Source organism: Brachyistius frenatus, unplaced genomic scaffold (assembly GCF_029030835.1).
Source record: "Brachyistius frenatus isolate BFR_SWC_R1_liver_20210118 unplaced genomic scaffold, ASM2903083v1 Contig_41, whole genome shotgun sequence".
Taxonomy (NCBI): Eukaryota; Metazoa; Chordata; class Actinopteri; family Embiotocidae; genus Brachyistius; species Brachyistius frenatus.
The window spans coordinates 2,225,640-2,249,794 of NW_027210640.1; the positions used below are offsets into that span (position 1 = coordinate 2,225,640).

The following is a 24,155-nucleotide window of genomic DNA, read 5'->3' on the forward strand; positions in this document are numbered from 1 at the left end:
TCATTCCCTAAACGCCAATACCTTTCTGTAATACAGGCGGCCGAGATTTTGTGAAATTCAAAGAGCAAATGTCCACATTAGTCACATTGAGCCCTGCTAAATAAACATACAACAGGGGCCTACCTGTATTGTGTGTGTGTGTGTGTGTGTGTGTGTGTGTGTGTGTGTGTGTGTGTGTGTGTGTGTGTAAAACGCAACTGCCGCTTCTCACATAAGACTAATAGAATAAGCTACATATATGAAGGTTAAGGTCAGTGCAACACAAAAAGAGGGTTTCACAGCAATGGTGTAAATAAAGTCAAGTAAAACATATGCATAAAGCATTACTTACAAAAATAAAAGTTACATAAAGCAGCACTATGCCAGAAAGAAAAACCCAAAAGACACAATGCAACCAGAAAAATCATTAATATGAGTGAAGTAAGTGAGACAATCTGAAACTATACATCCAATGAAAAAACAAATGACCTGAAATCACAGCAGGCATGAGATCATTATTACTTTGTATTGAAAATCTGTTCAGCTTTTTCTGAACCTTCTCAGCGTGACCTTGTAACAGTGTTATATTGGAGCAGGAAACACTAAAACCCAGATGTGCAAGAACATAAAAAACATTTTCCACTTACTTACTTACTTACTTACTTACAACTAAAATTATTCAGTAAATCTTTTATTGCTCCTCCTGCTCTGTTTCCGATATGTAGCTTCACTCACTGCGGTTTTCTGAAGTTGCCTTCGGTAAAAGAACCCTCTGGATGAAGAGTCCTGAGACGACCATCAACTTTCATTAATCAACACTGCTCCTCTTAATACCCGAAAAACCTTTTCTAGTCACATTATTCTGCCACCGGCAGCTGGTCTCAGGGTGATGCAATGTTTCTATAACAACCACACAGCTTTATACAGTTTAGGGAACGTAGATGAATAAATATTGATAGAAGTCTTTTATCTATTCTCCGAATGCCCTTGTTGGGGCGTTAACTGCAGGTCGTCCTTTTATTAAAGCCGTCTGGTGGTAGGAAGTTTTTCTGTGATCAGCACACTGTTAACCAAACTATGTTAGTTTTCTGATGCTAATGTGTTGCTAATGCAATGTGTTACGCAACTTCTAAATTTGTATTGAACGTTTTAGTCTCCTTCTTAATGTGTATGTTTATTACGTTAAATCCTGTGTTGCACCTAACTTAATTTTGAACTTTCACTGGTAATACTTTGCTTCTTCCTGATATGAAGCACAATGTAATTAAGTTTACTGTTTTTACATAGTCTACTTGTTACTGCACAAACTCATTTTAAATTTTGGTGCTAAAATAGAATTTTATATATATATATATATATATATATATATATATATATGGTTTAAAATCACTGCTATTTTTAAAGTTTCAGAAATACCTAAGCAAAAACATCAAACCTTCAGCCTGTCTATAACCTTTGTTGGACATGTTTAGCTCACTGCATTATGAGGGCACAGGACAGATCTGAATTAAACACTGCAGGTTCTTTGATTTGTAATCCAAAACAAGCGGTGCCTAAAAATCAAGTGCAAAGGTCTACCACTTTGCAAAGGTCCCTCCAAAATGTCTTTAAGATTATTTAACTTCCTTGGAATTGGCTTGTTTGGACTGAATAATGTTATAATTGAGAAATTGCAGTTATACTTATATTCTTTAGAAGCATCTCCCCGTCTATTTAGAGGGGGAAACCCAGTCCCTTGACTAACTGTGAAACTGAGCAGAGGAAATGAAGGGAGAAGGCTCTCCCCTTCCTCCAAAGTCCCCTGACAAGCACTTCCTGTCTCATTGGAGCCGCTCAGTATGTAAGTGTATGAACATGCAGCAAAGTGTTACTTAAAGAAGAGTGCCTGATGAGAAAATCCTTCCCAGCCTGGAAACAGATTGCCCACCGAGAGCGTAACCACTGAGAAAGTCCTTTCAGCTGTACGGTGTCTCCGGTGTGGTGGATCCTGGGCAGAGCTGCCTGGCAGGCACTGAACAGCACTCGGAGCTCAGGGAGGATGACAGGAAGTGTACACGACAGGCCAAGTCATCCAGGAAATCCTTTTGTAGCTTTGTTATTGCTTGAGAAAGCACACCGGGCAGCGACTGCACACTGAGAAGGATGGAGTCCAGTTTCCCTTCCAGAGCCACGATCCTCCTGTCCAGCTCCCCACTTCGATGCTGCAGCTCGGACACCACATCGTACATCATGTTCTGAGTCTGGAAAGCAACACGTAGACGGAAACATGCATCTGTCACGATGGGATCAGTCTCATCACACTCAGTGATGAAGGATTCTCACTCTCCAAATTATTCAAAAGTAATACAGAGATTTAAAAAAGTAGAAAAGTCCAAACCCTTTGTTTATAGACTGGTGATACAACTTGTATGAATAGTAGCCTGTATGTACAGTATATATGTTTGTGTATGTAATTGTTGACTTCGTTATGAGGTGCGTGTGTGTGTGACAGGTTGGGTCATTGTCAATATTGTTTCAGTATGGAGTCGCCATTAAAAATATGCTGTTTTTCTGAATATAACAGTGAAAAGAATCTAAAACTACAACTGACAAAATATATTTTCTGGCATTCAAAATTAATACCTTGCCGTCAATAATTAGCTGACAAGACAAAAGCTGTTTTATTTTTGGAATTTCAATTAAACTTAAATATTTTCCTTTGCAAATTTTTGTAAATTGAGAGAAATACCGTCTACACAAACCTTTGCGAGATCAGCGACCGTATTGGCCTGGTCAGTTAATTTCCTTTGCTCCATTTTGACGCTTCGTAATCTGAAGAACAAAACCAGAACCAGAGTCACTTTAGTACCAAATAAGATAAATGCAGGGTATAGTTACACTGCACTCTCCTGATGAAGATACATTGGCACGTACTGGTGGATGGCCTGCAGGAATTTGCGCTGATGGTGGCGCACTCTGGCGTGGTCAATCTTCTTTACCAGCTTGGTGTTTTTGTAGATGAGCCACGTCTCCCTCAGCACATTTGCTGCTGTGTTTTTTATCTGATAGAAGGAATATCAGGCCGAGAAAGGAGAGAAGGAATGTGATCAATTGTTTCCAAAAGGATGTAAGTGATGTTTTAGCCCTGTACTCAGTTTGTTTTTCTGTATTTTTTCATGCTGGTGTACTGTACTGCACCAGATTGTTGACTGGCTGTTATTACGGTTGTTTTTAAGGCCGTTTCAACTGTATCACGTTTTAGATATAACTTTTACTTTTATAATATCAAAAATAATGTTGATTGAATTTGCATCTGTGTGTGTAAACAAACCTTTTTGTAAAGTTGAGTATCCATCATGAAGTTATGAACATGTTTCTCAGCTCTGGTGAGTTCTGACTTCCTGGCGACGACAGCTACCACCAAGGCTGTGCAGCCAGCTCCCTGAGGAGAAGAGCAGTGGTTAGCATTAATGTGGTGACGTACTTACTGTCGCAAGAAGTATTACAATCATCCCGGAGAACAATCATTTTAGAGGAGGAATTCAAGAGACATACTGAGTGTGCTTAAAAGCGCTTTAGTACCCTGGTTGTGATGAGAGTTTTGGAATCTGGGTATGTTGCACATGTAAACATCTTATCCTGGAGTTAAAAAAAAAAACCTGCACATGCTGGAGTACTGTGATAGAAGACAGGATACTGTTGCACGTAAATACCAGATTTCTAAGCATTCTCTGCTGGTAAAAAAAACAACATAAAACAGGAAATGTGAGAAATGAAGGCACAGCTTCATACGGATGATCAGAAACCTGACGGATTGTGAGGGATATAAATAACCAGATGTCTCATGATGATGTAAAGGCCTTATCTTTAATATCCTCAAAGCTAGGATAAGACACAAAACAGGGGTACTAATGTGCATCTAATTGCAGCCATTGTTATCCAGAGCAATTTTCTATCTGTGCCACACAAGATAAGAGGCCTATCTCATCAGACCACCAACGGAAAATCTAAAGAGTCAAGCTGCAGCGAGCAGAAATAAATCAACAATGAAAGTAGAACGTTAGTTAACACACACACTGGCAGACTCAGTGATGAAGCTGCAGCAACAAAGAAACGTTATGATACATATATCTTTAATTTTACAAGCCTTTATTACTTGTATGGATGTATCAGTATGAATCTCACCATAATCCCTGTTAACAGGCAAACCCCTTTTCCACAGTAGGTGTGAGGGACCATGTCTCCGTAGCCGATGGACAGGAAGGTGATGGAGATCAGCCACATCGCTCCCAGGAAGGTGCTGGTCACTTCCTGTGCATCGTGATACCTGTTGAGACGTGACACCTGGCTGTAACAGCAAGTGGTATTAAAGTTGCGCAGAGGCTGTGTGTCTGTGCTCAGTCAGGCCAAGGAAGATGTTTAATTAATGAATTATTATCCACTGTCCACTGGAATGACTTAGAAAACACACAAGCCTGTAATGATTGAGAAGTTTGAAGTTGATACCTCTCACACACGCGCACAGTCCAAGCTGCGATGATCCAACAGGACACACTGAAGACGAGCAGGACTGTGCCGGGGCAGATGGTCATCAGAGTCTTCATGACGAAACGAGTGTCAAAGCTAATCTTGTTGAGCGCCCCGATGCTGCGTGAGGAGGCGTCGGTGAAGAGCTTGCTGTGGAGCAGCATGACCCGCCCGATCAGGTAGAGGCGCAGGAACATGGGCACGGAGAGGATGATGTCGACATCAGCATCCGCCACCGATGCTGTGTAGCTGAAGACCAGACGAGCGGTCCACGTGAACACGTACTGGCCCGGGATCGGATGGATGGCACAGACGAGGAGCTCCAATACAACAAATAGGATCCGCTCAAAGGTCATTGCTATCCTCCAATCGTCTGCCCCGTTGTCCACCATGAAGAGCTGCAGAGGAAGACCGATAAGAGTTGTAGGGCAATGGATGATTGTTGAAGATTAATGAATGAATGATAGTTTGGACTGTAGTTTTATATCATGTTTTGTTTGAAGTTGATTTGGATGATCGTAATTTCACACTAAGTCAGTACAAAGATAACATCTAGAGACAGTTTACTGACGATTACTAACTACTGATGCTGTTTATTCATGCATTTTAGTCAACTGATCCAACCAAGGCAGCAATGCATTCTTTCATTTATTCAAAAGCTCATTGCATGATGATATTTTGAAAAAGAAAATGGGGATTTGCCCCAGGATGACAAAACTATCTATTTAATTGAGTTGTTTGTAAGAAAAATACACTGAACAAACAGCGTAGTATCATTAGTATCAACCTCACGAAATGTGTCACATACATCCGGCGTGGTGAGACAATACATCTGATACGTGTTTTGAGAGTGGGCGTGGCCAAACGGCTCGCTCGCCGTGACACGGAAAGTTGATGTTTAAGGTCAAGGGATGCTTGAAACCTCACGAAACGTGTCACATACATCCGGCGTGCTGAGACAATACATTTGATATGTGTTTTGAGAGTGGGCGTGGCCAAACGGCTCGCCAGCGCCCTCTAAACTGCAGCTCCTGCACCTAGTTTCACCTACATGCACCAAATTTGTTGGACTTGTGTATCACACCGAGATGTACCGAAAAGTGTCTCGGCATCATGAATTTGTTTTCGTCGATCGGACCTACAGGGTTAATAAGAAAATTAAAATAAATAAATAAATAATTAGATACCGTGAGTGTCCTACAAGTATAAAGGCGGGCCGAAACCTAACGGTACACTGTATAAAGACCAGTTGCTCGGGTGAACTCCATACAAACTGGTTGGCTCACAGATAGCAAAAATGGGGACATGCTGTAATAAGATCTAAGAGATACCTCTGGAGGGAGATGTAAAATACATGCACTCAAAAGGTGCGGATAACGTAAAATATTTTTTTTAAAATGGGAAAAGAAACACGGATTCAAGGGAAAACTAACAGCGACAGCATGTAGAGAGTTGACAGAGAAGATAGAGAGCAAGTGTGGGGGAAATTTTAAAAAAAAAGAACAAAAAGAAGGTTTAAAAGAAGCAAGGGCATGGCTGACAGAGGCAGAGAACAGGAGAAAAGGGATGGAAAGGGAGAAGGAGAGGAAAAAAGAAGGTAAAAGAGAATGCAGAAAATAAAAATGAGAGGGAAGGGAAATAAAGCACAACAAAGATGATGATCTATGGAGATGACAGGAAGGCAAGCTGACACTCCCAAAAAAGTTTATATAGATATGTGGCCCTTTTGAGCCATGGGATAAACCATGTCTCAACAGGAGGGATGGTATCTATAATAAACCAAACATTTACAACATATGGCTTTACAAACTACTCAAACATTTTAAAATCTGATGGTTTAAACATTCAAAGTTTTGTGACAAATTACAATACTTTTTTCAAAAAGTCTGACTTAAACAGACAGCAGCAAAATTGTCCTATCAGAAACATTGTCATGCATTTTTGGGATTGCTGACTGTACATACATACAACCTCAAACCTGTATCCATTTCTGAAAGTGTTGTGAAGCCTCACGGCATGAGTCAGTGTTTTATGGTCTAGAAAAGTGCCTTGTCATGGTGTGTCATCAATATATAGGTGCAGATTGCTGAACAGGCCTGAATACACCTCAGCCATTGCAGAAGGATGAGACCTTTGCCTGAACCACATAACACAGACATACCAGATTAAGTAAGCCGGCATTCCCCTGTGGTGAAGTCTGGCTACAAAGGGAGGTGATACCAATAGGGGTACTTGTCTCAAACCAGTGAAGAAACTAACAACACCCAGGCGGTTTAGTTTCTGGTGAGCTTATTTATGGTATATCTGTGATCGGACAGTACAGCTAAAATGGCCCCAGACAGCATCACATGGCATCCATTCAGGAGGATAGGACCCTGCGGCCTTAGAGCGACCCTTTGTTTGATGACTGAACCACCACCCCCTTATGAAACAACAACAATTGTGTGATTAATGATTTTCCTCATGATGATTCTTTTGGTTTTTGTTTTTTTTCCTTTTAATGTACATGTTATGTTATACTTTGTATAAACAGGAAGGATATGATGGAAAAAAAAGATTTGTCTCTTCATTTTGTTTGCATTCGGGCTCCGGAAAGTCTCTTGTTTTTCTCTCTTATTTTGCAAGTGATTCCCTTTTTGTTTTACTTTCCGCATCTAATTGACGACTCCCCTGTGTCCTTATCTTGTGAATTACCATACGAAAGCAGATACAAAGAGAATGGGAGTGACTGTCAACTGTTTGTCACTTACAAAAAGCTGCCCTACGAGGAGTGAAGTGGGCAATGCTGGACACCTCTCTTTGAGGGTGCATGTATGTGCTCCTTCTTGCAAGAATAAATGTCCCATATGTTTGATTTTGAACCAAGCCTCTTGAGTAATTTTTCCAACATTCTGTCAATAGTCATAGCGCCCCCTACTAGAGACAGGAAACGAGACAAAAATAGCAACTTTAAGCGGGGATGTGAGGTCCCACGCACGCTGCACGTCTGGGAGATTGCTTCGGGGAGGCGACGCACAGAGTGCGAGGGCCCGTTATCACTGCTTGCAGTTTTACTTTTTTTTTTTTTTTTCAGCTAATTGTCAGGCACCGAGTCAAAATCTACTTTTTAGACATTTATTATTTTAGTTAATATTTTCCTCATTGTAGAGCAATGTGCAAAATAAAGTTGTTTAATCAAGGCCAATAAACATCCACCGGTCCCAGGTTTGCAATCATGTCGACTAAGTTGAAGTTGGCTGTGAGACACAGCTGGAAGCTTTGGGAATAGGCCCTTGAATTGAAATGTTATGCGATACTGATGTAATGAATGAACTGTTCTTGTTCATTCATGTGCATACCTGGATTTCCCTGGCGTGGTACATCACAATGAGTCCAAGAAGAATGACAGTAGAAAAGCTGATGAGGCCTTTGAGTACATATGAATACATGGATTCCTGGAGACAAAAAACATAAACATGGTGAGTGAAGCCTGTTGTGAAGATGCAATGAATGAGCAGTACAAACAAACCAGTAGGTCATCTTTTCTGAAAATTAGTTGTTAAGGTCACATGTGACAGCTGCTATGTTGGCATCAGCTTCATTGAAGCCGTCACTGTTTATTCTCTACAGGCCTACTTGATGGTGTGACTGAGTGATACACTCTACTGTCTATTGTTGGCCGCCATGTGGTTGTACTATCCTCCAGGTCTTCTGTAATCAATGCATGTGTTTTTTGTCAGTTTTTCTGTCCATACGCTACCATGGAGATACATTTTTTTTTGTATTTCATTTCGTCACTTCCCTGTTGCTATGTAGTGATTGGGTTAAATCTCAAGGGGTTTATCCTATTAAATAAACTTGGATTCATTTGAAGTGTGCCCCACTGTGTTGCAGTGAAGGTGTGTCAGTAATGTGTGCCATTAATAGTAAATATCTGTAAATAAGTAAATATGCCCCGTTGTTAACATATTAGGTGAGCAGGTCTCGTTCGGTACAAAGCTCCAGAACACACCATGAGACTATTGTGTTGTGGCCCTTTTTTGTGCATCTGTATAAACATGTTAAAAGCACCTTGCTGTAAAATCCTCTGGACAGCTCGGTCTCGATAACCATGACAATAATGCCGAACATCCCACAGACCAACGCGTAGTCACTCAGCTGCTTGCGCTTCCCAAAGAGAGCTCTTCTCTGACCCAGCCGGTAGCTAAAGTCCTTCTTTGGTGGTCCGCCACCTTCTTCCCTGGTCAGGTTCTCACAGTTGGCCTTACTGGAGTCCTCTCTGATGACTTTGGAGAAGGCGTCCTCCAGGATGGCACTGTGAAGGAGCTGAAGAGGCTGCTGGCCTGAATGAAGATCTGACAGACTTGATCTCAGAGCGCTGCTCAGAGGTCTCAGCACATCCCCATTAATTATGTCAGCTTCTGAGGTGTCAGGAAGTGGAGGAGTGTGTTTCGGGAGGGAGAGTTTAGAGCCACTGAGGTGCTGTGAGTTTGTCTGCAAAAGGAAGCCAGAATGTCAACACATTGCATGTGATCCGACAGTGAGGTGAACGTTGACGGCAAAAAAAGAAAGTATCCTTTACCTTTACGACACACATAGACAACATTTTGCTCAAGTAGGACACAGGGCATACTAAGATGATGTCAATTACTCATTTCAAATCTACATGGTGTCATGGTGTGGAGTCACTCAAGTTGACAAAACAAAATTCTCTTGATTCTTGTTCAAAACTTTCTTCTTAACTTCGGAACACATTGCATATAAATTGTGTTTAATCAAAGCTGAAATTTGATTTTTAATGGCAGGTGGACTTCCACGAGTGCCCGGTATCATGAGAAAGCCTGTAATACACCTGTCTGTCCCTTAGAGTACACCTTGTCTGTGTCACATTTCGCCTTGCGTACACGCGAAAAGCACCTGAATGCATGACATTGCAGGGTCGAAGAGGGAGGTCATGTGAATAATTCATGGGACAAAGCACCAAAGGGACAAGGTCCTTACAAGGAGGCAGGTCAGGGGTGTTTAGATGGATCAAAGTTAGGACTTTCATCCAGGAGAGCAGAGTTTGCATCCACGAGAAAGCCACCCAGATATTTTTTTTTAAAGAAATGTTTTCCAAACCAAGTATAGTTTTTTTCTGAAACCTGGCCATTTTTAGCAGCTAAATCTAAAGCACCATACTTTTTATGCCTGTGGCAAAAATGTGACACTGACACAATATCCTTTGGTGGGCTGACAGGTGTATTACACGCTTCTGGCATGATACCGGGTTGTCCAGAGTGTGCTTCAATTTGTTTTAGGTAGAAGAACTTCGGTTTGATAAAGTTGTCCAACATTTCCAGATTCACCTCAAAATGATCTCCCACAAATAGGAAGCAGTCGTCTCGAAAGAAAAATCCTGTACCTGGCTTTGTCGCTGTCTTGTTCGCTCCTCCACTAAATCCTGGTTCTCAAGTGAGCTAAACTGGCTGGTGGAGAAGGACTTGACACTTTTGTTACTGACTGGCGTCGACGACCTCTTCACCCACGGCGTGCTGGTCAGGGGGTTGTGAAGGAGATGCCGGCACTTGAGGACGACGGAGGGATCTCCAGATGAAGTGCAGGTCGGACCACCGGTGATGGAGCAGGGGGAGTCTTGTTTTGGACGTTGCTGAACCAACAGCGGTTCTTTACCAAACAGCTCTCTCCAGTTGACGTCTGCACAGACAGCAGGCTGCTTCTGAAGTTGCTGATTGGCACACTCGAAGGAGTTCAGAGGAATGTTGAAGGAATTTGGACGAGTTACCTGGCTGCTGTCTCTGAGCTTGAAATGATCGCAAGGATGTTCTTTTCGACCGTCGTGGTCAATGCACCGAGGCATGAAATGATCCTTTGGATGGTTTGCCGCAGGCTTCAAAAGATCCCTTTGTTTTGTTTGCTGTGGTGAAACCTGGCAGGTGCTTTGGGGGAAAGGCTGGTTGTGTGATGAAGAAGAAAGGCTTCTCTTACTTGTAACCCTAGAAAGGCAGTCTTGGCCCTGTTTGGACTGTGGCTGAAAACTAGAGGCTTCTGAATGCGGGTGCACACCAGGGCAGGGACAACCACATCTGTCATTGTGGTTTGAATGTCCCACACTGGTCCCTGCTCTCTCTGCTGAGGGGGAATCATCTCCTGCGCTGCTAACCTGGTCACAAAGCAGCAGCCAGTCCTGATCGCTCAGCTGCGATAAGGTTAGGTTTCTCGTTTTCAGAGGCGACATCTGGGCTGAACCTCTCGGAGGACTGATTCCATTGGATCTTTCGTGGGGTGAAGACGAAACACAGCACAGGGTCTTGTCCTGCGGGGATGAAGGTGTCAGAGGGGACGGACGTCCTGAGGTACAACGCTCATGGTCCCCATCGTGGAAGACTTCACCTGTTGAATCAAGACTTCGCGTTGCATTGGTGGGTTTGACCAGAATCAACCTCATGGCATCACTGCAGAGCTGAAAGGGAATCCCACACATCATTTTTCACGTCACACAAGAGTGCAACAAAGATCCTGAGTTACAACTGAGTACAGGATTATACAGCCGAATGACGTGCACGCTGCAACTATTAATTTTTCCTTCATGGCCACAAACGAAAAGCCAAAAACGAATGTCTGGTAAAAAGCCTAAGCTGCAGAAGGATCCCTGAATGAGGAAGGCTAACAAAACAAATCTAAGTGTGCACAGATTTTTCCCACCTCTAATAGTGCCGGAAGAAGTTCTCACATCATTCACTTGCATAAAGGAAACAATAACACAGCGTAGAAATACTCTGCTGCAAGTAAAAGTTTTGCTTTCGAAATTTGACCCGCAAAAGTGCAAATAAATGGGCATCAAAATATGCTTCATTACTTATCATGCAGGAAAGCTTATTTTAAAATCATGTTGTTTTTTTTTAAATCGGGTCATAAATATTGATGCATTAGCGGTCATATGATGTTAATGTCGCAGCTGGTCAGCTGAGGTGGAGATCACATTTTAATTACTTTATATACTGTAAAGGAGCCTGTCGATTTTCCCCCCAGGATTCATCTTTGTATATTTTAACCTAACACATCATAATTCACTTGATTAAATTTGCGATCATTAATCTAAAGCTGTCTCCGAATTGAAGTGAACAAATTGAAAATGGAAATGGTCAACTAAAAAAAACTAATTTAGGTATCATTTTTATATTTATCCTCAGTAATTTATTTCAGGATGAAAAGCTTTATCAGAAGTGAACTATTAAATTCGATCGAATAGATTTTTTTTAACGAACGGATTCCTCTTTCTGTGTTCACGCTTGATAATTATTCAAGGCAATTTCTCACAGCTCCAAAATCAATGATTTGTTAATCTGAGATTGCTTCTCCGGTGGTTGTGAATATGAAACGTTCTGTCAAAAGCAGATGTGCCCCCCCCCATCTCATGTTTGCTTACTGTGCATGGAAATCAGAAAGACTGAGATAATAATACTGAGCAGTTATTCAACTATTGACATTGAAAAAAAAAAATAATAATAATGATTTTGAAATATTATCTTTTAAATGAGCTACAAAGACCTTGGAAGTGGAACTGAGCATCAGAGATATAACAGATGGAGGCTTTTAGTTGCGTTATGTTTACTTGCACTTGGTGCCTGATGTCGCTTCAATTAGTCTGATTAAAATTCGTTTAACAAAAATGAATTTCAAAATAATATACATTCACGTATACAACTAAACTGTAAGTGTTAAACATACCGCAAATAAAAAGGTGAGCAAACAGGGTGTGAGTTTAACTGAAGAATAAATATAAATCCCTAAAGATATCGCTGTGACAACTGTTATAGCTTCCAATTTATGACTTGGGTATTTTTTTTTTTTTTTTACAATTATTTTCAAGAGCATAAACATTATTGAAACAGTTTTCCTATATTTTGAAGTTTAATGCTTTAAACGCAATTCATCATTTACATTTTTGTAATTCTCTTTGTGAAATCAAAATACCACCTGAATAAATCCCCACCAACACCACGGCCGATGCTTACCTTCTTCTTCCATGTGTTCTTTGGTCCAAACTTGAAGAAGCAGGTCACAGACAGAAAGTGCTGTTGATCCGCAGCACAGAAGAGTTAAGAAGAGGAGGAGCGGTCTGAGTGGGTGGTGGACAGAGGCTACCTCCTCTCGGAGCGGACACTTCATAAAGGAGCTTTAGAGACGCTTTCCTTTGAAAGTAATGATTAGAATTCAACATGAAGAAAGAAAAAGGCAGCAGCAGCTGGCCTGCTAAAGGGTTGCCATGCAAATGGCCAGGGAGTGGGAGGGTGCAGCAGCAACAGGTCGGGATGCAGAGACAACAGATATCCGTCACATCGGAGCGGCTTGAGGCGGGACATCACACATACACAAGCTCAAAGACTTCCCTACAAATTGGGAGTGGACTGGTAGGTTGCCAAGGGAGAAAAAAAGGAATTGGTAGCTTTCAATGGAAAATGGAAAATAAAAAGGTCAGTTGAACTTGTCATTGAAGCTGTGTGGTTCAAAGGCCTTCGCAGTGTCTCTTATCTCCTGCGCCACAAGAGCCTGCAGGACAAAAGTGTCCATTTTTAAATCTGCTTCGGAATCAATCAAGCCGGCGAGCGCAAGGTCTCATCAGCTGTGTCCCGCAAGATCTGACGAACGCAGCTCTGCAATAACTGGATGAAGAGATGCATTCAAAAACACCACTGTTGATTCAAGACAATACCCGTCTGACTGAACATCCCACTCAGACGTTCAACATCCCTCACATATCATTTTAAAATGTACAGACTATTGATTGTTGGCTGGAAAAAAAAAAAAGCTCCTTTTTTGGGGGGGTTATCTGCGATGCATTTAAAACCTGTGAATGGCTACGCTTTCTCTCCACATTTTCCTTCCACTCTCAGGTCTTTGGAAGAGCTGTGTGTTTTTGTTGTTGTTTGTTTTGTTTACAAATCAAGCTGATATTGTCCATAAATGATGATGTCTTATCTGATATTCCAGCATTTACAGCCCCGTTATAGCTGCGCTCGTCGTGTCTCCACCTGGCATCGGGCAAACCTACAAAGCCTGCAGCTGTGAATGTTGCTGCGCCGGAGAAAACCTTTGTGACCAGCAGTCTGACTGCACACGGGTCGCATAACTGATACCAAACTCATTGGAAAGCAACAACTACAAACATGGTTGCATTCAACCAAAGTCCAAAATTCATTCTGGAAAACGTTGCAAACGCGATCCAAAATGACTTCTCCCGATAAGTTTTGACACTTTCCCCCGGATGTCCCGACTACCTTCCGCACTTCACACGACTGGAAACGGGTTTGTGACCGAGGCCGCAATTCTTACGACAACACTGACTGTTTGCAACCGAGTCCTGTGTTTTCAGATGTCACCATCGACTTCTCTCTTCTGTGTAAAAGAAAAGGCCTCCGCAGCAATAGCTGGCTAAAAGCCAGCGGGTCTGGCAGAATAGATAAGGTGTGCCAAATTCAGCTACTGGCTAAGGTCTGGAAATGTTTTTTGTTTTTTTTAAATAAAAAAAAATCATCTTGTTGATGTTGCCTAGGTTGAAGGAGGTAATCCCAGTTCACACTGATTTTCTGTTAGAACATAACATAATAAATAAAGCATGCATGAAGCTGAATAGCCAGTGAAGACAATATGCTGCTCTCGACACTTACAGGTTTCGGCACTTGCCATTCAGATTGCAGCTAATGAGGCAATAACCACTCCACTCTCAAGTAATATTTGACATTTTCTGCATTCAACAGAACAGAGTAGGTCCTTGTTGTCCAGCTGTCTAACATAACGGAACAAAGGCCGACATGAGGTGCAAGCAGATGTTACTGCAGATCATCTCTGCAAGCACTCTACTTCGACTGAATGTAAAGTTATTCTTCAAAAGAGCCAGAAACGGTTTCTTGTTACACATCTAAAACACATAGTGACAATATCATTGTAGAAATCTCACTTCCTGTCTGCGTATATTCAGAGCAACACTCTGAAACGAGTGGCAACAGTTGCTGCAATGCTAAAAACGACCTTTTTAGCTATCTGAGCCAGTTCCTGTTGTCACTTTCCAAAGGAACAAAAGGACAGAAAATATAAGTAGGTATTCTACATTCGCCATGGTGTAGCTGCTGGTTGGTGAGAGCTGTCTACCCTGGAAACAGAACCACAGTCAACTTTCTCCTTGAAAATAAATTGAGTTTGAACTGTGACTTACTTTTTCCTAAATCAGAATTGCAAAACAGCAGCAGTTGGCAATTTTTTTTTGCCTTCAGTATGCGGCTGGATCTCTGCTCCTTTTAACAACACACATTTAAAAGCAACAAGATTTGTTGATGATCGAGCGATGAACTTTAATAAGTGACTCTCAAAACATCTGGATTCCCACCTCCCCAGAAGTGCTAGAAAAAAACATGATGTCATTAAATTTATTAGATGCTGAGATGCCTCATTCGAGGCCAGGTGCACAAACATGATGATCGGTTGTTACTTGATGGATAAAAATTAGCTTCTCCTCGCTAGTGAACGGAACAACGAAGCGGAGTCCTCTGGCGCAGGAGAGATTGTTTCTGGGTGGGTGGTGGTGACGCTCTCGTCAGCCGCTGTCATTAATCAATGAAATCATTCAACTATCCGATGGAAGTCTCTAATGTGCACTGGCAGACAGTTTTCGTGTGGAGTAGTGGGGAAAGAGTGCATTCACTTGGAGTTGTAGGTGGCAAAGCGTTGGTTCAGGGGGTTATCTGGAGCCTTGACCCACTCCTTCTTCAACTGCTGCTTCAGCTGCGACAGCCTCATGTTGGGGTTCTCCTTTTTTAGACGAGGCATGTTCAACTCTTCGTAGGCAGCAAATGCTGCTTTCATCCTACGCTCTGGGTGGCGGTCCATGTCCTCAGGCCCCATGCTGGGAGACAGGAATACAGGGTAAAACATGAGTAACATTCCCCGTGAACATGAGGACAACAGGACGTCGCGCACGCACGCACACACACACACACACACACACACACACACACACACACACACACACACACACACACACACACACACACAGAGAGAGAGAGAGAGAGAGAGAGAGCGAGAGCGAGCTACCTGAGCATAGCGATCGCATCTTCGATTGTTCTGGCTTCCTCGGTTCCTTCTTCAAGGACAATTCTGTTCACGTTCTCCTCCAGTGGAGTCTCCAGGTGGCTCATTTCTGTAGGGAAGAAATTTGATGTGACACATGACAAAGTTTAGTCACAGTTCAAGCCAATTTACTGCCACTGTTCTGTGGATTTGCCTGATCGCCACCGGAGTGGTTTAATCTTTATTCCAACCTCTTCAGCCAGAACTTTACCTTTCGGTTTCTGCTCCTGCTCCTGCTGCTCCTGCTGCTCGTTCTGAAGCGTCTCCTCGATCTGGGCACGAGTCACTTTTCCACCAGCTGCAGCCTCTCTCTGAGCTTTTCCTTTCACCCTGGCGTTCTCCTCATCCAGAAGTCGCTGGTTTTCCTTTTTCCTCTCGAGGAGTTCCAACCTCTTTTTCTCCTTGTCATCCTGTAACAGCAGAGAATGTTATCAGAGATAAGAGTTGCTGTTCTTTGGTGCAAAAAAAAAAGAAAAGAAAAAAAGAAATGGGTTACTTTTGGCCACTGCATTTATAGTTGTACACACAGCATTCAGTGCCAACAACTGGGAGGTTAAAACATAAATGTGACAAGACTTTCTACTGTAATCATCACACGCGTGTCTGTAAATGACAGGATGTTAAACAGGGGAGTGTTTGACGCTGTAAAACTACAGTACGATCATCGCAGTAAAATCGTTGCTGGGATTCATTTCTCTGAAGCAGACGTAACTCTACTGGACGTTGCTCCACAGCGGTTATTCTGCAGAAAACACATGGTCATGTTCAAGTTGATTAAATACCTGCAAACACTGCAAACAACTGGTTAAGTTCTGCATCTCTCATTTGCACCGTTGTTATTGGTATTTGCTCCATCCATCTACCGTGTGTAACACTTTAATCCGTCCTAGCCCAGTGTGTGTGTTGTGTGTGTTTTGTGTGTGTGTAAATAACAGGCCGCAAGCAAGGGTCCGATCAACATCAACAACCGACTGCTGTAATCCTGATTTTCATTTCGGATATGACTGTTTTTCTGGCATTTCTATTGTTGTTTTGTTTCTTTTAATGTTTCATAGTATTTAATATTTGAAGGGTTTTCCCTTCGAACATAAGACTTCGGTACAAGCACCTAAATCCAATTATTGTGTAGAGCATCAAAACTAAATGACTTCTCTCAGTTTTAATGGTTGCATTCGTTCTGCGGCGGGCTTCTTTACTGCGTTTTCTTTCTTTAGGCTTTTTGAATGCCGTTTGTGTCCTGCTCTGGCGTTTCCCCTAGTTTTGAAAACTTGTGACAAGAGATGCGGTGGTAATACCGTTCAAACATTACACGAAGCTGCCTACGTTCTTTAGCTTTATATATATATATATATAAAAAAAAATGTGCCTGGGAAAGGGACAATTTGACAGCTCACCTTCCTCTGCTCCTTTTTGAGTACATGTTTGTCAGTTTCCTGCCAGAGGGCGTCCTCCTCTGCCTTCTTCTTGCGGGCGTCTTCCGTCGCCTTGGCCTCAGCCTTGCGGGCTCTGGCTGTGGCCGCCTTGGAGTTCTCGCCCTGGAACTTCTTTGGCATCCCAACAGCTGCTTTCTAGCTGCCAGAAACAAAGAAAGATAAGAGACCGATCAGAAATGTTCGACTGAGGAGAGGTTGGTTTTATTTTTATTTTTTTTAAACACAAGAGCCCAGCAACTATAACTCAAAATACTTCCTAAAACTATAATATATATATATATATATAAATAAAATCTAAATGGTACTAGCTTTGTTTATCAAACAGATTGAAGGAAGATGAACATATATTGTTTAGTGAGCATTGTTTACGTGATGGATAATGTCGAGGCTTTCTTTTTAGGAGCCGAGTTAACGAGTAAATAAAGAAACGTAAGCGAGCTGTTCTCGGTAAGAATCCTGCCGGAACTCGTTCAAAATGTGGGTCAGCAGCATACGTCGCGGTTTTCCAAACAGGCGAGCCTGCGGAGAGTCAAAACATTTGGTCAGAAACACGAACGACCGCAGTTTTGCGCGTCGGTGCAGCCAAGTTAGCATTAGCTCCTCGCTATTAGCCCTATATAAGCCAGAGCTGGTTTCCACATCAAAAAAAAAAGAAAAAGAAAAAAGAAGCCCGCCATTCCCCGCGCTACGTTAAACGAACCGGCAGCTGAGAGCGTAATCTTCACAGCGCACACAGAGTTTAAGGAGAGCTGTGGTTTCCTACCAGTATGAGAGGAAAACCCGGTGGTTAGCAGACGACAGCTCGCTGTTATTTCGAAGAGGCGTCCGCCACCTCTTCTCCGAAACCAGCGGCGCACTCTGATGATGTCACGTCCGTATTTACAGATGTAAACGAACGGATTTGGAAAAAAATAAATAAATAAATAAAAAAAAATCTTTGACTATTTTAATTTCACATCACAAGACATTTCGGAGTCAACGCTGCACTGCTCGCTTTAACGTTTATATAAATATAATTCAGAGGTTAGATTTTACATTTATATCTAAATGTCAACAAAGTGGGATTTTTTTTTTTTTTTTTTTTTTTTCTGTCAAGAAATATTACTTCACTTGATCATCCTGAAAATGTGACGAAACAATACTGCTGCCAAAGGATTAAATATTATGTCCATAACTTAAAAATCATCATGATCACTTCAATTATTCCGGAACATTTCTGTTCCCCACCTGCTTCCATTAAGCACTGCAAATCTTTAAAACTGCTAATATTTCTTTTTTTTTAAGCATTAATTTTAAACCTTTTTCTTATTTTTGGTCATACAGTATACTGAGCATGTGGAAACAACAAACCAACGTGTTTCTTAACTGTCAAAGAAAATATGTGAACGTGTGTAAAAGCTCACCACGAGGACGTCATCGAACGCTGCGTATTATTAAGCATTCATTTTCATCTCAATATATGAACCTAGAACACTAAAATATTATATTGCTCTCATACTTGAGTAAAAGGATTTGAAAGAGATATAAACAAAATAAATTGTTATTTCAATATTTTATTATGACAAACAGATTACACAAATATATATAAATATATTGATGCAAAACAACCTTTCTTTTAAGAAGTTGTGAGCTGGTCTGATGTGAGCTGGGACACCAGAAATATCGGCACGCGCCCTTCATTCAGAAGTCGTTATCGCTTTCCTCCAACAGAGGGGGTCTCATGCCCCCCTTGGAGGAGCGAGGACCCCGGGACGCTGGGCCCTCCAAACTATCATCCTCCAAATCCTTGCTCTCCTCCTCCTCCTCCTCCTCGCCTTCCTCATCTTCCTCGTCGTCCTCGTCCACATCAATTTCGCTGTCTTCATTCTGAAAGAAGCGGGCAGGAAAGGGGCACATGGCAACCACAACCGTTACAAAAGCGCAGCAGGGACTTTTTAAGAGTTCAGGCAAATAGCTAGCTATGGGCATGTTTTCATTACAACTAAACACAGAACCAGCAAAAGTCTCCCAACTACTTCAATCAGACAGGAGGATCTAATCACTGAATCACTCCCTTTTCTGGAATGAAAACATGCCGTGTCCACAACTGATTTAACAGGGACTCCCTGTACTGCAGCACGTCCATCATGACAAACACCCTTTGCCTAATTTCAAGGAAAAATCCACCCGAAACTCCAACTTGTACACGTAAAAACTGCAACTGTAGAAGAGAAATATAATAATATCTGCACCCACACATGCATCAGGGGAACCTAAAACACTGGTAGTGAGTTTTAAACTGAGCTTTACTCGAGGTATAATGCTGATAGTCACACTCGTGTTCTTTGCGTATGTTTAAAGAGAAAACAGACAATGGGCCAAAATAACTGCAGCAGGTCTACAAGCTCTGGTCATACTCCTGCTTCCACTAAATATGTTTCTCCGTATGAACATCCTTGAAAATAGTTTGATCTGTGTCACGCATGAGGATCGATTATTTTTCCTGCGTGAACAGTCCCTCCTGTGTCAGAGAATTTGAGGATGGATTTTTCCCTTTAAATACACGAAATTTAAAAAGGAGTGAACTACATCCCGGTCCTGGACAAACCTTTCTTCTCTGCTGATTTTTGGCACGAGGGTTTGACTTTCCGGAAATAGCTAAAAAGGCCTTGTGAAATACAAGTGAATGACAGTGAAAGGAAAAAGTAAATATACAGATGACAACAAGTTGGAAAGCAAAGAGGGTTGAGAAGCTGATCAAAGGTGGTGAATAGTACGGCTGGATAAAAATGACAAATAAGGCTGAAACAGCAAGTGGTTCAGACCGAGCACCATCTCAGACCGCTGGGAGCAAAATGAACGGAAAAGACCTTGAATCTTCACATTTGTAGCCCAATGAATGAGTAGAGGAAGGAATCTTGTATTGATAGCTCTGACATCACTGACCTCGTCAGTATCACCACCCTGCATGCTCCCGACGAAGCGTGCTCCTCTCCCTTGGTCAAAAAAAAAAAAAAGAGGAAAGGTATACGATAGGAGGTTTTTAGGAATTGAGATGTATGTTGTGAACCAGATTTAGAAACAATCAGAAAAATAGAAACTATAGTGGATAGTATTGTGCCTGTACTTAACACTGACTTTAGCTAATACTTATCAGTTATTCATAACAGGGATATTTCTGTCGTTTGTCTGCGTTACCTGCCATGATGCCGCTTCGTGTGGGCCGTGGCTTCGAAGGTCGGCACTCTTCCATGTCGCTGTCTGAGCCCTCGTCCTCTGGGACGTCCGTGTCAGAGTCCCCGTCTTTCACTGAAGAAACAAGTAGCAAGTTTGTGAAACCATAAAAAAAAAAAAAAAAAAAAAAAGCGTCGGGATTGTGTCATTGTCTTTTGCTTTTAGCGTTCGTCTCACGGGAGTTCTTCATCAGATCCCTTTCCTCCTCCCTCAGCTTGTGCTGCATTATCCTTATCGTGTTTTCAGCTTCCTGCAGCGGAGACAAAACGGCACAAGTGACGTGCAATATCCAAGCAATCCTAAAACCAGTGAGTCTCAGCTCTCTTTTAGCTAGTGGAGTGGTCATCCCACTGCATTTACAAAATGTATAGGGGGTCCAGTTGTAAAACATTTTAGAGTCACTGTTATACATATCTCACACACACACACACACACACCTCAAATCTCTCCTGTTCCAGTCGGTGGTATTCATCCAACTGAGACTCCAGGAAGGTCAGGTTCCTGAACTTCTCCTCATAGGTTTCATATGTCTTCTGCAGCTCTTCCTCGATCTTCTCATATTCATCCATGAACGCTGGCCTAAGAGATGAAGAGTGGAAGAACAAAAACCTATTTTGCGAGCGCTTACAAGAGGAGGAGTGAAGATATATTTATTTGTCAGTCAAACTTTTGTTTAAAAACTTGCTGCAGGTCGGGATGAATAAAAGCTTTAAAAATAGCTCCGGTTAAACGGCATAATGTTGCTATTAGTCTTCTATTTACTCTGTGCTGTGTTTTAAGTTCCCCACGGCAACAAATAATCGTTGCTGTCATTTTGTCTTTCTGCTAGCTGTCGGGTCATGAACTGACCTGACGCTCTGTAGTGTCTGCAGCCTCTTCCGATTCCTCTCCAGTTCCTGCTTCTTCTTTTCGATCTTGGCATCCAGACTGGCCACATCCGAAACAACATTACTCAGCATGTCTTCGGTCTTTTCCACACTTTCCTTCAACACAGAGGCAGAGGGATAGATTCACTACCAAAGTGTCTAACAGGTAAAAACAGGTCCTGTGAGAAGTTTTGGGAAAGAATTTGAAGACCTGACAGGATAAATACATACCAAAACCTCCTTGATGGCAGCTCTCAGCGCCTTTTCAGTCTCATCGATCTCCAGAGGTCTGGCAATGGCTGCAGTTCTCATTTCCTGTGGGAGACATGAAGACAAAGACAGCAAAGGCATCTCCTGTGTCACTGTCACTGATGTCTTTCCAAATAAACTGCTTTGCAACTGTACAGTTGCAAGTGGCAGCTCATATCTCAGATGAATGTTCACAGCAGAAAAACAAAGCCACTTTATATAACCAGCATCATAATCGCTCACAGGGTTAAAGTGTTAGTCGATCGCCAGAGGCAGTTTTAAGTCAGACCGATGCTTGAATATAACAAAAATAGAGATGAAATGTGTTTCTTAAAGTTTTGAAATCACATCTGTGTTTTCTCTCACCCTCAGCTCCACCTCTTTTCCCAGTAAATCAAATAGAGATGCTCCTTTAGACGTGACCTCGGATGCCAGCTGCCGAGCTGTTTTCAGATCTGAAATCTGAAGTGAAAACAAAGCAAGAATCAATCAGCAACACACAGTTTCCTCTTCTCACTCAGATTTCACGTAAGAAAAATTGGACAACGTTTTCCCATATAAAAGTTTTGAAAACATAAAAGGAAAAAAAAAACCCACAATATTAAATAACATGCAAAGTTATGTCAAACACTCTGACCACAGTTTTAATCCGAGTGTAATGTAGGTTCAGACTGTCGGTCAAAATCCGAATCCTGTTTCTGACTGACTTCGATAACACGTAGCAAGTCAACCAAAAATTACACGAGATCTGGTTTTTACAGTCGTTTCACACCACATGTCGTTTTAAAATACAATTTAAATTGCTCTTTTGCAAATCCATTTAAGTCTGACTGCTTTGATCGGATTTCAGGTGGGATTTTTTTTTATGTCTCTGACCTTTGAACCTACAGAAAGTTAAACTGTTCAACATGAACAGGAAAGCTGCTAGTCTGATGGCGGAGGGAGTCAGTCACAGTTATCTGTCTGGACCACACTGCTTGCTGGACAGAGAGACCGCCAGTGATAGCTGCATGAGATACAGCGGAGGAGTTAAACCTCCTCCCATCTCTGATGCTGACTCATTATTTTTCAACAACTTTAAAGCCTGAACGTAGGTTGGTTCACAACTGCAAAACTGTGCGATATACTTTATTATAACATGTATTTTTTTTTATTTTTTTTTAGTTTCCAACACTATGACAGCTTAGTAATTAAGTTAAAAATTCACAACATCCCACACCACACAGTGTAAAAATTGCACCTCACCCGAGAGCCAAGGTCAAACTTGAACTTGTTGTTGTCATCCTCAACTTTGTCTCCCAGAGCCATCTGCTTGGTTTTCATTGCATTGTACAGCACCGACGTGATCTTCAGCATCTCTTTCACCGCGTAGCCATCGGCCTGGTACAGATGCTTGGTGTTCAGCTTGATGTGAGCCTTCGTTGCCTGCGAGCAGGCGAGACACAAGCTGAAGCAGACCGACTAACAGCAGGTCAAGAATAAAAAGTCACATCTCTGTACAAACTTCAGGCAAAATGTCACCATGAACTGAGCCACGGCCTTGATGAAGAAGATCCGGTCTGCCTCCGTGTCCACATCACCGGGAATATCTGTGTGAGGCTCGTATCTACGTGGAGAAACAGAATGACCAAATGGCAAAGTCGATCACAGTATCCAACCATTACACACCATGGACATCTGATCCAAGACAAAAGAACAGACGGAGTGGATGGATAAGTGGCAGGATTTTTTTTTTTTTTTAAAGAGAATGAATAGTGTGAATAATTTCACCTCTTTGCAAGCCATATCAGGATTTCTGCCACGAGAGTGAAGTTTGGTGTCCTAAAGTTCTCCATAGATATCAAGCGAGGGTAGCCCAAGGCCCTCATCATCTCTGTGAAATCTGACAGATACAGCAAGGCTCCAGTCAAGCAATGTTCATGCTATAAAACGGGCAAAGGCGACAGCAAAGCGTCACTTACTTCTTAAGTCTCTGAAGGACATTTTGACCTGCGAAATGTTCACTGGTTCCTCTTAACAGCAAAAAAAAACAAAAACAAACAAAAAAACACGAGTTTATTTACACAGAAGCAGCTCTTGAAGAGAAGTACAGAAGGAGTCATTCGTTTTTTTAAAAGTCCTGCGTGGAAAAAAAAAAAAAAAAAAACTTAGGTGCGTAAGTATTTAGCAATAAAATACAATAAAAGCAGAAGCCGACATCTTATGTTTTATTCGAGTGTTTATTACCTTTAGCGCCAGCTGGAAGTTAGCAAAAAGCTAACGCTCGGAGTCGCCGGTGGATAACGATTAAGTTAGTCGGTAAACAGGCGGTGTGTTATCGGATACCTGGTTAGCGGTTTTCAAACGGAGTATATTGCGGTTACAGGCATGGCTTTATTGGTCGTTATGGCTATTGTGTTCGAGCGAGGCGTTTTGATCCACAGGCGTCTACCCGTTTTGAGTACCGTCTCCATGGAAACTGGTTCTGCTTCTACGGAAGCTCAACGCGGCCACAAACGGTGGCAAGGACAAACGCAATGCGGTACCGTCTGCATTTTAGTTCTTATTTTTCTAAATTACTGCAAGTCTGGTCGTTTTTGTTGTTGGTGTTGTTGTGGATGTAGTTCTAATTTTTTTTCCCTTTTCTATTTTTTATTATTATTATTATTATTATTATTATTATTCATGCAGTTGTAATTGTTTTAACTTCCCAAAATGTAATTTCAACAATTCGTATTTATGCATATTATTGAAGAAGGCGTAGTCATTTTTTTCTATACTATTATTATCAATGATAATTATTCTTGTTGCTGTTGTGGATGTT

The 24,155-nt window shown here is 41.8% G+C and overlaps 3 protein-coding genes across 3 annotated transcripts in view; all 3 read right to left on the reverse strand.

Annotated features, from left to right (window-relative positions):
- Nucleotides 1–1,343: 1,343 nt before the first annotated feature.
- The window catches only part of LOC138623048 (small conductance calcium-activated potassium channel protein 2-like), an 81,853-nt gene continuing 59,041 nt past the window's right edge, over nt 1,344–24,155 (reverse strand). Inside the window, exons 2-11 of the mRNA XM_069702311.1 lie at nt 12,483–13,276; nt 9,869–10,927; nt 8,536–8,958; nt 7,824–7,919; nt 4,465–4,883; nt 4,144–4,285; nt 3,290–3,400; nt 2,893–3,020; nt 2,721–2,790; nt 1,344–2,219 (exon numbers count right to left, since the gene is read on the reverse strand). Coding sequence (XP_069558412.1) covers nt 1,935–2,219; nt 2,721–2,790; nt 2,893–3,020; nt 3,290–3,400; nt 4,144–4,285; nt 4,465–4,883; nt 7,824–7,919; nt 8,536–8,958; nt 9,869–10,912 — 2,718 coding nt within the window. The 5' untranslated portion in view covers nt 10,913–10,927; nt 12,483–13,276 and the 3' untranslated portion in view covers nt 1,344–1,934. The remainder of the gene's footprint in view (nt 2,220–2,720; nt 2,791–2,892; nt 3,021–3,289; nt 3,401–4,143; nt 4,286–4,464; nt 4,884–7,823; nt 7,920–8,535; nt 8,959–9,868; nt 10,928–12,482; nt 13,277–24,155) is intronic.
- ccdc124 (coiled-coil domain containing 124) lies at nt 14,878–17,881 on the reverse strand. The gene is made up of 5 exons (XM_069702302.1): nt 17,788–17,881; nt 16,986–17,163; nt 15,803–16,001; nt 15,556–15,661; nt 14,878–15,367 (listed from the first exon to the last, which is right to left on the reverse strand). The coding sequence occupies exons 2-5, from the start codon at nt 17,142–17,144 to the stop codon at nt 15,163–15,165; spliced, it is 669 nt and encodes a 222-aa protein (XP_069558403.1). The 5' UTR covers nt 17,145–17,163; nt 17,788–17,881; the 3' UTR covers nt 14,878–15,162.
- Nucleotides 18,558–23,951, reverse strand: cluap1 (clusterin associated protein 1). Its single transcript, XM_069702304.1, has 13 exons — nt 23,579–23,951; nt 23,314–23,364; nt 23,123–23,234; nt 22,874–22,958; nt 22,598–22,777; nt 21,719–21,814; nt 21,335–21,418; nt 21,087–21,220; nt 20,675–20,816; nt 20,415–20,487; nt 20,202–20,312; nt 19,950–19,999; nt 18,558–18,890 (listed from the first exon to the last, which is right to left on the reverse strand). Exons 2-13 carry the CDS (start codon nt 23,333–23,335, stop codon nt 18,705–18,707), a joined length of 1,275 nt encoding a protein of 424 aa, XP_069558405.1. The 5' UTR covers nt 23,336–23,364; nt 23,579–23,951; the 3' UTR covers nt 18,558–18,704.

Coding starts and splice junctions, on each gene's coding strand:
- ccdc124 (XM_069702302.1), bottom strand. CDS start 17,144: ATGCCAAAGAAGTTCCAGGGCGAGAACTCCAAGGCGGCCACAGCCAGA. Junction 15,662..15,802: donor GCAGGAGCAGAAACCGAAAG/GTAAAGTTCTGG, acceptor TCTTCCCTACAG/AAATGAGCCACCTGGAGACT. Junction 15,368..15,555: donor GATGCGATCGCTATGCTCAG/GTAGCTCGCTCT, acceptor CCTGTCTCCCAG/CATGGGGCCTGAGGACATGG.
- cluap1 (XM_069702304.1), bottom strand. CDS start 23,335: ATGTCCTTCAGAGACTTAAGAA. Junction 20,000..20,201: donor ACGAAGCGGCATCATGGCAG/GTAACGCAGACA, acceptor TTTTTGACCAAG/GGAGAGGAGCACGCTTCGTC. Junction 18,891..19,949: donor AGGGTGGTGATACTGACGAG/GTCAGTGATGTC, acceptor CGCTTCTTTCAG/AATGAAGACAGCGAAATTGA.